The following is a 15,661-nucleotide window of genomic DNA, read 5'->3' on the forward strand; positions in this document are numbered from 1 at the left end:
GAACCGACTCTGCAGATTCCCTTCAGATGTAGACGCTATCGACATTCGGATAGAGAAGACCGCAATATTCCATCTGTTTTCGCAGTGAAGCTTCTCTCCCGACTTCGGCGCGAAAAAATTTGAATGGGACAATACGGCGGATTTAGTGGCTTTACGAAACAATACCGCTTGACGTGAATGCGCTCCGCGAGGATGTTACATTTCATTAAGTCGTTCGGTGTATTATTCGCGAAAATATATTTGCCTTCGTGCATTTTGGGAAGCTTTATAAAGTTGCCACCGCGAGAAAGTTCACACAATGCCACCTTTAGTAAAATACTTTCGTACTCGCGCGATTTTCGTGCATCTGCATACGCGGTGTACAGCCTTTTCATGCAAAGGTGTCTATTAACTGCAGCCATAGAAGTTGCTTCACCGTGAAAAAAAGACAATTCTTTTTTGCCGTATGTTACAGTGAAATGTATTTTCCGAGTATTTGTATTCTCTTGTTCATTTTGTAGTCGCTAAAAATTATCGATTGAATTATATAATATTTATTTTTAATAAAACACGCGTTTTAAATGAAATACTTTTATCAATTTTTAATTTACTTTTTCTTTGTGAATTTTTACTGTGCAAATCATAATTTAATTTTGGTAATTTAGAAGCTCTCATTTGAATATTAACGTTTGACCGAGATGTAACGCTCTTAGCTTATTGAGAATTTTATTGTGGAGTTAGCGACGCGACGAATATATCGCCAAACAATCGATTGATTACTCGGCATCGTGTTAACGACGTCAAGACTAGAGCTAAATAAACGCGTTCGGATAAAGGGATCCGGGATCAGTGATTCAGGACAATCCGTTCGATCCGTTTACACCGCAGCTTTCGATTCAGCGCTGACGGGTTTCGGTGATATTATGTCCTCGTTTGTGATTCACGAATTCTACGGGTGGACCGACAATGGCGGGATTAAGATGCACAAACGAATCGCTTTCATTCGACGAGGTACGACTACGTTTCGCCCATCCCTCCCGGGCCACCCCGCCCGCCCACGATCATCCCTCTTTCCACGCGACTGAAATAGCGATCGGGATAACGTACTTAGAGAATAACCGAGAAGGAGCATTTCATTGCGATTATTGCCGTATCAACTAGAAATTACTTACCGAAACGATTAGATTCGATATATTGACTGTATGGGATGGAATTTAAATTTGTGGTACGATTCTGCTGTATATGTTATTTGAGATCTAGTTACTTCTAGCAACAATAGAAGGTCGGAATGCTTTTTACCGTAACGTTATTTCGAGCTGGATTATCCGAAAGAGATAATCAATGAAATTTTGTTACAAACTGATAAGAATTCTGAGATTTAATTTGTCACAGTGGAAAACTTTGATTTAATTCACACGTCTGCTGTCTAAAAATGTCATTTGCGGCGTTCATTTTTCCATTGTCTGACGAGGAACAACGGGAAAAATTCCAATTTTGTCAGGAAGACAAGTCCGAATAGGCAAAAATATTCCGGCGTTTTCTATTTCCAGGAAGTGATGCGTGGCGATAACAACTCTTTTTCAAGAACAAAAGAACTGCCCTAGATGTAAGGGTTGCAATCACGAACGTATCGAAAAAATATCTCTTCGCGAAAATCCGCATTTACTACGTGAGATTTCTCCCGTTCTTTTCTCTCCGATAAATTTCCTTGATTGAAAATTAAAATGCATTTTATTGAAGAATCGATACTTCCGTTTCTATTAATATTATTTCTATAAAATACTCTTCTTGAACGCGGAACAATGTTTTTAATTAACGGTTGAAATTAATTTTTGTACAAATAACAATGTGTTTTCTTGTTCTCGTAGTAACTCGCGGCCATTATAATTGAGTTCTCGCTCTGTTTTCTGCTAAATTTACGTCCGTTACGCTTGTCGACGCGCTGGCAGCGGGTCACCATTGCAATCCTGTTCATTGTAAGAACGAGACGAAAATGCAATTGAAAAAGTTGTGCATTTTCAAATGCAATGTGCATTTCCCGAGTGAAAAGAATGAAATATCCGTAACAATATATGTCATATATTAATCACTCTATAAAAATTTGAAATTTGAACGATACAATGAATAACACAAATTTGAGAATTTTTTTATTTGACAATTTTTAACAATTTTTTTATTATTCGAACTACTGTTACATAAGTTTAACTCTTTTGCTACAAAAACCGGATATACATCCTCTCTTTAAAAGTAGATGTCTGCGTACAAAGGCTGGATATATCTGTTTTCTAAAGATGACACTCTCACGTACGAAGTACATATATAAATTCAATTATAAACTACAGTTTTTGACCCTTATTTTAAGTTAAGATTGTCAAGAACGTTTTAAGCAATGTACGAAATGAAACCTTTATTTATTATTTATTATTATTTATTATTTCTTTTTTATTTACCTCTAAATCGCTTTAGGCAATTTCAAGATTGCTTAAATTGTTTTCAGGCAAAGTCCGAAATAAAGTTTCACTTCGGACATTGCCTGCTAAATCGCTTTAGGCAATCTTAAGGTTGCCTAAATTATTTTCGGGTAAAGTCCGAAATAAAGTTTCATTTCGGTCATTGCCTAAAACGCTCTTGACAATATTAACTTTATCCAGGCAATCTTAGGATCTTAGGATCCTTCGGGCTTTAACGATAACTATGTACTAGAATATATACTAGATATATACTATATATATACTAGAAGCACTAATTTGATAGTTTTAAAATTTATACGATTATACATATTGGGACTCTGTTCTTTGGCGAGTCGTGTCGTACACCTTTTTGTGGCTCAGAAACACTCGATAATCCCATCGAGATGGTCTGCCGAAACAGAACACCACAATGGTGGAACAAAAGAAGCTGCAGCATTGACGTTTTATCTCGATCGAATAAAAATGTCCAAGTCTCTCGATACACTTGACATAAATCTCAAGCGTGATAAAAGGGTCGCGGTAACGAGCGATACGGTCGATTGTTAATGCCGCGCACGAGTCGCGCCATGGAGTTTGCGAGGAAATATTCCAGCGAATTTTTCATCCCACTTCTGGCGAATGGAAACTTATAGATGGAGATAGCTCGGATATTTGATCCGCAGTGATAACCTACGATTGTTTTCATTGTGTCGACGTAATCAATTGTGTCAGCAACTAAATCTACAATGTTTTTAAAAAATACAATTTTAAGGAAATGAGGGAAACAATTTCTTGCGGTTATTTTATTTTATTCTATTTTTTTACATGAAGTTAAAAACTATGTAAATTAATGGAAGTTGTTATAATACAACGTTTTTAATCATTTCGTATTCCTCTATTATGTACAGGACACGCTGGTTATCTTTATGCCTCAGACAAATACAAATTTCTCAAGCATCATCCTATATGAAAAATTCTCCACCACAAGATATCACATTGTTACCAGGAAAGTACTACCGATATTGCGCTTGTTCCAGTTCAAGTTTTTGAATAATTCCTCCCCCGTGTGTTGAATATGTGTGTCGATATTTTGCAGGGATCGTCGTGTTTACCATATCTGCGGTGAAGCTCGCTTAAATTTCCGCGAATTTCAATTCTGATTAACGACTCTTCTTCTCCGAATACGATTGCAGTCTGCAGATCATGCTATTAATCGTCTCGGACAGGCCAGACTTGAGAAGTAATTCGGATATTTGATCGCTTTTTTGCCATTTCTACGCACGCACGCTGTAATTTTGTTAACGTACCGCGGACGAATAAATTGTCCATCCTACAAATCGCCTCACCTTAGCAAAGAAGAATCTTCTCTCCGCAGGAAAGCTCATATATCGCGCTACCTCAGCTGGCGCGAGGAATCGTTTATTATTTACGCAGTCGGGGAGAACGTTTGTGTGTGTGTGTGTGTGTGTGTGTGTGTGTGTGTGTGCGTGTGTGTGTGTGTGTGTGTGTGTGTCCTACTTCAGCGCGACAGTAGCTGCAATAACGCAGCATCCAGACAAGTCCTATTTGGCCATTTCCTTCCACATCACTCTTCATCTTTTTCCTCCGCTCGTGTCATGAGAGATGTCAATTAACCGAGATCCCTTTGTGTTGGGGAAGGAAAAATAACGGAAGAATTTCGCCGCGGTTACTTTTTTATCTTGGACCGAAGTTTGAACGACACCTTACGTGATGTTTAACCCGTTGATTTTTAAGTGTCTCGTGCAATCAATCTCAATTTATCCAACGCGACGGGACGTTCGTGCTGGAATTCTCGGACGTTTCGCCGGCAAATACGAGATCACGCGTTCACTTTTGCGACTGAAAAGTATATGAGAATCGAATTTCCTTGACTCGGAGAATCAACTTGCACACAAGTTGATCCATCGATCTTTTAAGTGTAACTCCGTGTCCCGGAGAGGAATCAAACGCTCTCGACAAAGACTCTCGGACTTCTTGGTATCCATAATTCAAGTCGAAAGAGATGTACTACTACTACTACTACTACTAAACTTTTTCGAAAGTGTTGTCGTATTGAGAACAGTGCTTTCAGGAAACGATAGCGACTCAAAATAAAAAAAAAGGGGGGAGGCAATTTGAAACCGATTAGGTGATTTGATAGAATATTAAATATAAAATATTGCACACAATAATTCGATTGAGAAAAGCATGTAGAAATATAAAAAATAACAAATTTTTTTCAATTCCGTTTTTCCTTCGCCGTTTTCATGTCCAAGAATTGGCGGATGGAATTCCAGTTTCGAATGAGATGCGAGCCAATACGTGCGTAGCTGCATAATAGCTGAGAGTCCGATATTAGTCGATTCGCACGACTGCAAAAGCAACAGTGCGTGTCGCCCTTCGGCAGCCGTGCGAAAGACCGTGTGTGAGCACGGCAAACAGGACACAGAGGGGAACCTGCTCCTGCGGAAGCTCGATATGGCGGGAATTAGCGAGCGAGGTGATGCGAGGGTGTGGTGACGTGAGTGGACAAAGTGGACATAGCGCTGTTCAATTGATTTCCATTTAGTGAAGAATGTGATTTAAGCGGCGGCCGGTGGAATTTGGCGAAACTGACGGGCGGGGAAACGCGTGTTTTTAATTCGTTTAATCGCGGAGAAGAGTGCCAGCAAAAGGGTGAGGGTTATTTCGGTGCGTGTAAGAACGCGCGTGTTGAAAGATTGGAGCGATGAGAGCAACATGTGTACACAAAAGGAACGGCGACATTATTAATAATTTTCCTTCTCGGATAATAGTATTTTCATCGCGACATAATGACATCGGAAAAGACATGATTGTCGTAAAGGAAAGTTTGCAAAAGCGAAGTGGGACGAGAAACACGAAAGCACTTTAAGTGCCGCAAAGTGCTCCTTGTTTTCCCCGTTTTCTCATTTCGCACTCTCTCATGACGATAACGAGAAATTTGAGAGAAATCGCATTTCCCACCGATAGATATTTCCCCAGCGTTGAAATTAATCTCCGATAATTAACTTACTTCACTCCCGAGCACTCGTCTCGATGATCACGGGACATCGATAAGACTAATCGCTCTCTTCGATTCTCTGAACTTCTCACGAGGATCGAAACTCGACGACTAATTTCTTGACGATTGATGATCATATCGCATTACTGCTTTTCGGAGCTGTTCGTGGATATGAAACTTTTCCAATTAAATAATATTTCGAGCAGCGAACGACGCAAGGATAACTTCCACGCCCTACATTACGATGTTAATCTTTTTCTTTTTTTTTTTTTTTAAGTTTGCAAAATTTTTTTGGCATGCTATTGGAACGTTAATCATTCAAACGTTAAAGCATATCTATCACTACATTTTTTTTTTACAGAAGATAGTGCATTATTTTTATATTTTGTATTTATTTTATTTTTGTACTCGTAGAAAATATCCAACGTATTAGCGAAAGGTTTAACGCAAATATATCACGATGCATTTTACAGGAAAAACTTCGGAAAAGCTTTTTGTTAAAAGTAAGCGCGAATAAAGTTTTGTTTCTATAAAACGTAATTGTTTCATATGTATTATAATTCTGATAAGTATTAAAACAATAACAGCACTTTATTAAATTATATTGCAAGAACGTTACGAGTTTTGTCACATTTAACGCACAGTCAGCAATATTATTCTCGCTTCACGGAAATATTTAACAGACCTTCCCGGTTTATCCGTTTATAAGTGTTTGGAATAAAACTAACTGCCTTGAATATGGATCATCACCGGGTTATTTCCGGTTTGGGATATAATTTTCCGGGTCGAGGCAGAAGGCTCGAGAGTAAAGTCGTGTAGCCGGAGCCACTCTAGGGAGTCCTCCTCCGAGAGATTGGTAGCAAAACGGGGGAAGAGTAACGACGGCGGCAGTGGACACCGCGCCGTGCCGTCGGGATATTTCTTGTGCGGAAACATGGAAACGCCGGCTACACACGGCGAGGGATTCCGATTAGTCTAGTTTCTCGAATTGGCCGCCTTCCCATCTAGCCAGACGCGCCCGGAATTTCGGAGGGACACGTACGCAAGACCGAGTCACGTCGTTCACGTCAACAATGTGGACGAATTTGAGGTTGACGTGCGAAATCGGTGATCATGGCAAAGTTTTGATACCGTATAGATTCGAAATTCTAAAAACTGCAGACATAAAAAAAAAACCGATACAAACGTTGCGGAACGTTTATAAAACGAGTTGATTTTTCAAAGCTTTTTCATCCGTCGAAATATTCCGAAAGAATATTATTTTGAAATAACGTCAATTTCAAGCGTTATTTTTTTGACTTTTGCGATGCTTTGTTTAGAATGATTTTGCACAATTTTCCATTTATTGTTCTGCAAGAAGGATCTATTTGTTAATCGGTTTTTAGTGTGATATGCCATTTTCTTGAAGTCGCGTCACGTTTTACGTATCATAAAACAAAAGGCCGCCCGTAATCCTTCCGTTCTACGAGGCTATACTCGCGTGACCATTCTCCGCTAGGTATCGTAAAACCGGGAGCAACGATTTAACGGTGAATTTTATCGCGACGAGGTGCTCACCGATAGAAATAACGCGATTTTACTCCCAGACGACTTTTCGAAAAGAAAACGTGTTTCTGTAAATTCACACCGCGATATTTGCTACAATCTTGTGAGGAAGACGTCAAACGTAGGGGAGCGCGACATGTGGCTACGACGTCTTCAAGGTTATCGATCTCGGAGGATCACGTCGCGGACCGAGAAGAGAGAGAGCAGGTCGACCATGAGAATTGCCAACCACCAAACCACCCTAAATCTTTACTCTGGGGAGCGTCGAGGCTCTTGAGAATCCCTCTCGTTTTGTGACTGATGTGTCCCATGTAATGCCTTTCCATTTCGAAGCTATTTTCGTACGAATTCAAGTTTCGCACACTCACCATGATTTCACAAATCCAACAAAGGATTAAGTTGGTGAAATCATTTGAATGTTAAAAGCCCCCGATCAGTTCGGAGCTGTCGAATGATTTCATCCAGGTCACCTGGTTCTCCATCGAGTCGCGATAACCGTTAGCGCGATACAAAACGCTATTTCACGCGGAAACGCTCGCTGACGCGGCGGAAAACTCTCGAGCGGCAAAATAATAAATCAAGCCTACGCTCGATCGGCGGCGGCGCGTAAGGGCTAGGAGCAGGGCGAGGGGGATTATGACCAAACGGCGGAAGGAAAAAGAGAGGTCGAAGATCACGGCGGTATTAGGCGGCGCAGCGAAACGGAGGTGGCGAACGCGCGCCACTCCGCGAGATCGAGGGTTGACCATTTCGGGAGAGGGTTGGCAGGTGGTGGCGGCTGATCGATGCAACAGCAGCGCCACCAGCCACGTCGTTCAGCGCCGGAGACGGCGGAGGACGGCCACCACCGCCGGCATTTCCTCCCCATTTCTCCTCTGCCACCGCTATCGCGCGACTTCTCTCGCTTCCCGCCTTATCTCTCGGTCGCTCCTCCGGTCTCTCCTCGTCTCCCTTCCCTCCTCCTTCCCCCTTATCTTTCCCTTCCTTTGTCTTCTCTGGCCGAATCCCTTCCTTATACGGTATATCGCGTACGCACTAACTAAAATATCGCCCTTCTCGCGATCTATCCTTCCGGTACTCACCCCCCTCCCCTTTACTTCTACACCCACCGCACTCTCGACCGATTCTACCCTCCGACTCTTCCCTCCCGGATCCTCGCAGCGGTGTACTACGCACGTACTAACCGAGCGGCGCACGTCGGACCTCCGCGAGAGTCGGCGCGACCCTCTCCGTGCGCGCCACCCTCCAGACGGGGTAGCACTTCGCGCTGCTCTCTCGGCTATCTCGGCAGGCTCAGTTCTCGCCTGGAGACCGTCCGGTGCGCAGGTGATCCGGGGCGATAACATCCTGCACCCGGGTTCGCGATGACGGGTCGACCTGTCACGAGGCGAACGCGAGACTCGTGCGTTCGCGACGAGGTGCTCGCCGTGCTTCTCGTGCCGCAAAGGCTCTCCCTCCGCACTCTCGTTTCACTCCGCTTCTAGTGCGATCCGTTGCGGCTGGCTCTCGTTCTAATGCGGAAGACGGTTGATTATATTGGTTTTTGGCGGCGAAAACTTCCGCTGTTGTTTCGCTGGTTTCTCGAGCGTCTGACAGCTTGATGAGGCTGGGAGGCAAACCGGGTGTTGTGGTAAACAGTGCAATTTATATTTTGGAAGAGAAATTGATGCGTAGTTGTTGATCTGATTTTCGAAATTAATAGCTTAGAAAAAGAGAGGGGAATATTCGATAGATTAATTATTTTATTTATGATGGACAATGTAATCTTAACTTTGAAATTACTATATAGTTTCTTTTTTATATGAATTGCATAATTATGTGGTTGTTGTTTCTATTATTTCACAAAATTTACGAATAATATGTTTAAAATAATTTTATAATTTTATAATGAGATCATAAAGAGAGAAGAATAAATTTTCTGACCAATCTTTTCAATTATCCAGCTTGTTAAAAGTTGTCGGTTGACATATTCAGAGAAATCGAGTTAGATTATCAAATTATCGCGCTAACATAATTTGCTCCGCGAAGCGTCGCACGTGGACAAATCAAATATCACAAATGTCCCCCGATCACGTGGCCACTGTGATTCTACTAGGATTATTGCTTAGATCAACATCAATGCAATTCCAGGCATCAATATCGACTTAAGCTCAATCAAGGATTAGATGAGCGATCTCGCCGACTGATTGGTTAATTTCAGAATTAATCCGCCATTGAACTTTGACCTTTCTCCCAGCCTGCGATCGGCATGTCATATCTTGTCGTGTACTATTTGCTTAACACGCTTCGTTACTCAAATTGGATTATGCAGGGTGTCAATGAATAATTATTGCAAATTTTATATACCAGTAACTTTGCACCACTTTTATTTTTAATCTTTTAATTCCCAATACATGCGCATACACATAATTGGGTATATTAAGGCCATTTACGAAATACTGCAATGGCACAGCGAGGGTGCAAGTATATCCTCACCGGCGACGCGGTGTCGGTTCTTTCGAGGAAACTTTTTGTTTCCACCCTCGCAATCTTCGCGGTCGGCGATCGAACGCATCTTGGCAGGCCCGATTTTCCGGAAAACGACCGGATATCCAAGGCGTTCCAAGTGGAGTTCGCAATCGAAGTTCGAGTTAAGCCATTAAAATCAAGTTCGCCGACTTTTGCGATGGCGCGCGCTAAATTCGTTTAGAACTTATTCAAAATTAGATTTGACGAAGGAGATTGAGATGTCAAGAATTGTAAGGAGAAGTGTCTTCCGCGTTAAATTTATTGAAATTTATGAAGCAATTCGATGAAATATTAATTCTCACTTTACGCCACTGGTTTTGGCTTGTTAAATAATTATGGTTTAACGCCAAAAGAAATATTCTTTCATATTAAAGCGCGATGTGCCACAAATTTATATATAAGTCATATAACTTCTCGACGTCGGATTATTTCCAGTAATCCGTGCAACTCGAATTGCATTATTTATGTTAGATAACAGAGATATTTCATGCTCAAAGATATTAGAACGAATTCGGAATTATGTTGACATTCAAAACTCAGATTTTCTCGCTTTACTTTTCTCAGTTAATATTCTCGGAGTTATTATTCAATGGCGCGGTAGTGTAATTATTCAAATCCTTCCTCGTCCATTAGACTGATCGGAAATTTAGCGCAAGAACCACATCCGATCATCTACGGAATAAAATTAATTCCGCCGCCTTTGTTTCATTATTCAATTCGGGCTTACGTCCTCAGCCGGAGACAGCAATTAACATAATGAATTTCGCATCACACACACCTCATCGTTTACCTTTCACGTACTTTCGAAATCTCGGATTTTGAGCGCGGTATTAAGTGAATGGTGATTCTCGCGAGACTAACCGAATAATAGGCAACGTTAAATTAGGGCAATTGCTAGTGTCTTGCTTGCGGCGCACTTTTATTGTTTTCAATCCGCTTTGTTGAATACGCCAACAAGCAGACACAAAGATATCTTCTATTTTTGTTTGCTTCACTGACGATATCAATCTGAGCTGCATTTTCCTTCAATTTAATTAAGAATTTTACTTCATCGTAATTGTTGTTTATTGCTATCTGCGAGTTTTACTTAACTAGACAGCACTATCATTCTTTGAGCTTTTATCGCATTGGTGGACAGTTGTTTTGCTGATACAAAATGAAACGCATATGTTACGGAGGCGTTACAACGCGTTACGACGCGCGAGTGAAAATGAAGATGTTTCCGCGTGTACCAGATGCCAGGAGAATGACATACCATTGTGCCTACGCACGTCTGACTCTGACAGAAGCTCAATGATTCGTTTGCCAATCGTCGAAACTGAAGGCCGACTCGCCGTCGGCGATTGCTTTCACACATGAACATGAATCGCTTAGCCTCAGCCGAGTGAAACACATCGTTGTTCGCCACGACAGAGACCGTTTTTCGATTTTCTCGCGCTATAGCGATCGGGTTTGCGGAAGAGAGAAAATGTTTTATATTACGTGTATTAAAACACTGCGGGAAGTCTTGTGGAACTTGCGTCAAGCTTCGGCGATGTATTCCTTGAAAGTTAAAAACTGGCGAGTCAATCCGAGATTTATGAAGGTCTGCAAATAGCTATTGAAATAACTGAAAGTTTAATATCGAGAAAATGTCTGAAAATAAGCGAGATTTTTTTTTTTTTTAGAGCCAGACATGCTCTAATTTTTGATAAACATTCCTTTCGCGTTCTTCCACGGACTTGTTTGTGAATGATAAACGATAAAGTTGCTTCTTCAATTTTTGACGAAAGCAATGAAATCCTCTTTAACGCGGCTGACAATGTTCGAATACGACCGTTCTCATCCATTCTGACTTCTTAATGGTCGATGCGGTTGGCAACGGTACAATGACGATGATCGTTTGACGGAATTATGTGCATGTTAAACGTGCGCATACGGAAAGCGTTTTTGCTCGCGGTACGTCGCGTGCAGCGATAAATCATGAAGTCCTTCAAGCGGGAACGCAGACTATTTTCCCTTTGCAAGGCCGCGTTTCCCTCTCCAATAAAACTCCCAATTCGTTTTTTCGCCAGCTCACGCTCAAAATTCGCACTTATCGCGCCGTAATGCGCGAACATGAAGGATTTACGTCCATCCGCGGGGATCAGTCATCCGTGCGGTGTTTATCCGCGTTTAAACGCGGCCGTGCCGATAGCGCGGGTGGAACAGATGATTCTGCATTTATCATGATTCTCATTAACGGACGTATCGGCACGCCGAGCAATCGGGAACGATTGTATTCTCGCGAGACGGAATACCCGGCAGATAAACGTGCGTGTAGTTCCGCAACGCGTCATTAATATTCAACCAGTCCAGTTTAATAACCGAGCATAACCTTCGCCGGTATTGATTTAATTAAATATTACTGCAAGGTTATATTCGTCACGATATCGTATTGATGAGCTTATCGATGTGACTTGATTATTCGCGCTATCAATTCGAGTCCTGATTAGCGAAGAGAGCTTTGCAAATGCAGGAATACAGAGTACTTGGAAAATTGAGATATTTGTGGCATTTCGCTGTTAAATATATAATTCTTTTCTTTTTAATTGATTTGGTTTATAATTTCAACAGTCGTAGGATTCTCACAGATTTGCACGTCTGACTCGTCGATTTTCGATCAATTCGGCATTAATATAATTACTTAATATTCGATCATTAGCTCTATTGATCGCGCATTGTTAACATGCGCCTGCGAATAATCTATTAAACGTAAACACACGAGCAGTCGTTAAACTCGCTTTGATAATTTTCAATACGTGACGAGCGGCATATATATGCGACATAAATCGTATAACGGGTCCGCGTATTCATATCCACATTTGCGGTGGAAATACCTCGAATACCCACGCGGCGAACTAAATTAACAGCATGCGGCGTAATTTTAGCGTAATGCAAGTCGATAGCGCCGCGGTGCGCACCCCGCTCTAGCCTTCTCCCCCTCCCCCTCCTTCTCTCCTAGCGCTCGGAACGTCACGAAATCCCGCTTTATACTGCCATACGCGACATTTCACGTTGCCGGGACTATCGCGAGCAAGGCTGTAAATTTTGCAAACGGCTGGCAACCGGCCAGACATTTTTACTACGATACCCGACGTAAAACGCTCCGCGCCGTGTCGCGCGCCCTCACTAATACCGCCTATGCACCTACGCGCGATCGGATGCATCCGTGTCACCTGTCCGCGTCGGCGTGCCTACCACACTTTACGGCGCCCGCTGCAGCTTCTCGATCACCGCGTTCTCACGCTGCTCGAATGAATACATTTATGCCGGAATCGTGTATAATTCAGCGATGTTCCTCAAACACGTTTTCCACGCCGCTCGAAATCCAAGATTAGCTTTTATCGATGCTCTTCCTTCTTGCAAATTTCACCATACGATCCGATAAATGTTTACAAAGCTGCGATAAAATATTTCGACGAGAGGATAGAAATATTAGATGAAAATGCGAGGAGAAATTCGAGATATCCGAAGTTGATTTTTGACTCTTATCGGGGAAAACTTGTTGCGAGAAACTCGAAGATGGAATGATGAAATTTTAACGATCACCTTCGTTACTCTTCGCGATTCTCCTTTTCCCTTTTAAAGGTTTAATGTAAAGCGATAACTATGAAACACGAGCCAGCCACGGTGACGCACAGACCGACCGAGCCCGAGCTCGGCGTAACCTCGCCGATCACTCCTTCTCAGGTGCTCGATTAAATCGCGAGTTTTCTGCATCCGAGCGCGATATACCGGACGGAGGCGATCAAGTTCTCTGTCCGGCGGCGCGATGTAGCGTCAATTGTCGTGATAAAAATCGCCGCGCTAACCTAAAAATAGAAACGATGATGAACCGCAAGCGAGGGTCGTGATCGTGTCTCGCGGGTGAGAAAGCCACGAAGAGCCGCCGCAAGGAAGACAAAGCGGGCCGGTCCGGTGGGGCCCCGGCCATGGGGGAGGCAGCATGTTCTCCGAGCTGTGCAGGGAGACCCTGCGGAAGGCAGCAGTGTGCTACAGTTCTGCTCGTGCAGGAAGTCCATCACCATCGCCACCAACGTCTCCGCCGCCATCACCCGCCAAGGAGGCAAAGACTGCTGCCAACACTGACCTGGCAAATGTCCGTGACGCCGGCCATGACGGAACGCGAGACCATCACCATCATCCAGGGACCACCGCCGCCGGAAGACGGGCGTCGCCGGCGAGCGGAAACGCCACCGGCGAGCACAAAGAGCACTCGGCCTCAGAGAGATCGGCCACGACCGATCGCCCGAACGACGCCAGGGAGTACGTTTACGTCCGGTGCGAGGCTGACATTGGTTTATTAGTTTGAGTAGCCTTCGGGGAACGAAGTCGAGCATCGACCATCCATTCCTCCGCTGGTCTCGAGTACGACAGCGCGCTGCGTCCTGAATGAATGGAAGGAACTTGCGGGTTTTTGTCCTTTTTTTTTTTTTTTTTTTTTTTCTTGGTCGGAGAAAACAGTTCATTTATTGGTTTCCGTCGGAACTAGCCGTATGAATTTATGAGGTTCGACTTTCCAATGAGTTTTTATTCAACGGTTGGAACGCGCATTACAATCGTGATCTGTAATTTTTGTAATTAAACGATTTATGACGCGCAGAGAGACCTCAACTACTCTGTAATTGTGAAGTTATTACGTGTCTATCGGAATAATTAACGAAAATACGATACGAGAAAATTGCGCGCCGTTATTTTCGCGAAAAACAATAGCGTCGGATGATATTTTCGCGTCGCGATGGTCGATGCTTGTATTGAATTTATCGATCCGTTATCACGATTGACGTTGTCATTTGAGGAAATTGATCGATCACACGCATCATTCCGCGCGACGCCCAATCTAGTTCAGTCCGCCCACGCCCGTTTCATCGGATACTCGAGATTAGCCTAAATACGCCGTCGTCGAGTAAAATCAACAGCGCGGGTGTATATTGCGTTTTCGAATTAAATCTGATCCAGCGTTAGAAATGTTTCGAGGTGTAAATTCGCAGCGCGATGCAATATTCACCGCGATAAATATTTAATAGCTGATATGGAGATGGCATCGAGAATTCTATTACAGTCCGCGCTGATTGAGTCGTTTGTATCCAATCTCGCGATTATCGTGTCGCATCAACAGTTCGCGTCGCTCGGGTATGCGTTCATTCGCGGCGTGCGTTGCATTTCAGATCAATAATTCAAAAAATGATTTATACGTTAAGTAAATTATCAGTTTGTTACGAATGACAAAATAGCACTACGCGCATTCAATTCAATTCTAATTCAATTCTCGCGATGCGCCGGGTTTTACGCGCGAAGAAAGAAACGAAACCTCGACAGAACTTTCTTTTGGTGTGCAAAGAAAAACACGACGTAAGTGTAAACGTACTCCCAGAAAGCGACCGGCAATGCCCACCGACTTCAGCAAGCGATTGCCCGGATTCGAGGCGAGAGAGGGCCGACGCGGCGGCACGTGCGGCGCCGCCGAGTCCAAGGAGTCCCGATCGGTGTCCCCCGAGAAGGCAGCGCGACAGCACGAGGACAACCGTGGAGGAGGAAGCGTCGGAGGAGGCCACGAGTGCGGCAGATCGGACTCGAGACTCGGCCGATGGTCTCCAGGGTCGTCGCCCGAACCCGAGGACAACTCCTCAACTTCTGGCGACGAAGGTACCCTCCCCTTGTTGCTCGCATGCACGCGCGGCGTCCCAGCACTTTGTCCGCGCTGAATTTTTCACGGCTGCGACTCCGCCAGATCCATCGACCCATCCCGTTAGGATCGAAGGACACACTCGCGTGTGTCGTGTACATCAGCGCGTACGGTCGTGCCAGTTTGTGGCTAAAAATACCACGAGTTTACTAACCAACTTATCGTAATGATACAATTTCTCTCGGTTAATTCGAAAGTGGCGCTTCGTAAAAAATACAAGAGCTTGATAGTGTTTGGGAGTTAATGGAAAAGAGCTACTCATGATGGGCCGCTATGATGTAGCTTTTAAGGATGTATGAAAATACGCACGTTGCAAAACACGTTTTTAATGCGGAGAAAGGCAAATTGTCAACATTAGTTTGAATCGAAACTAAATTAAAGTTAGAATTACACTATTGGGTTACGTAATAAGTGAATTTGAATTTTTAAAAACTGTCTACTATTTTGTCG

At 43.3% G+C, this 15,661-nt stretch overlaps 1 protein-coding gene across 44 annotated transcripts in view; it reads left to right on the plus strand.

The window, feature by feature from the left end:
- Positions 1-15,661, plus strand: part of LOC105669058 (MAP7 domain-containing protein 2) — a 159,625-nt gene that overhangs the window by 94,786 nt on the left and 49,178 nt on the right. For 2 of the 44 annotated variants that reach the window (XM_067356768.1, XM_067356771.1), the window contains exons 1-2: positions 12,572-13,806; positions 14,900-15,171. The exons of 36 other annotated variants lie outside the window; for them this stretch is intronic. In XM_067356768.1, the coding sequence (XP_067212869.1) occupies positions 13,472-13,806; positions 14,900-15,171 (607 nt within the window). In that variant the 5' untranslated portion in view covers positions 12,572-13,471. Of the gene's footprint in view, positions 1-12,570; positions 13,807-14,899; positions 15,172-15,661 lie in introns of those variants that run through there. 6 more of the 44 variants (XM_067356767.1, XM_067356834.1, XM_067356774.1 and 3 more) reach the window with 6 other exon arrangements.

The sequence above is a fragment of the Linepithema humile genome, chromosome 1, assembly GCF_040581485.1.
Source record: "Linepithema humile isolate Giens D197 chromosome 1, Lhum_UNIL_v1.0, whole genome shotgun sequence".
In the NCBI taxonomy this organism is placed as follows: Eukaryota; Metazoa; Arthropoda; class Insecta; order Hymenoptera; family Formicidae; genus Linepithema; species Linepithema humile.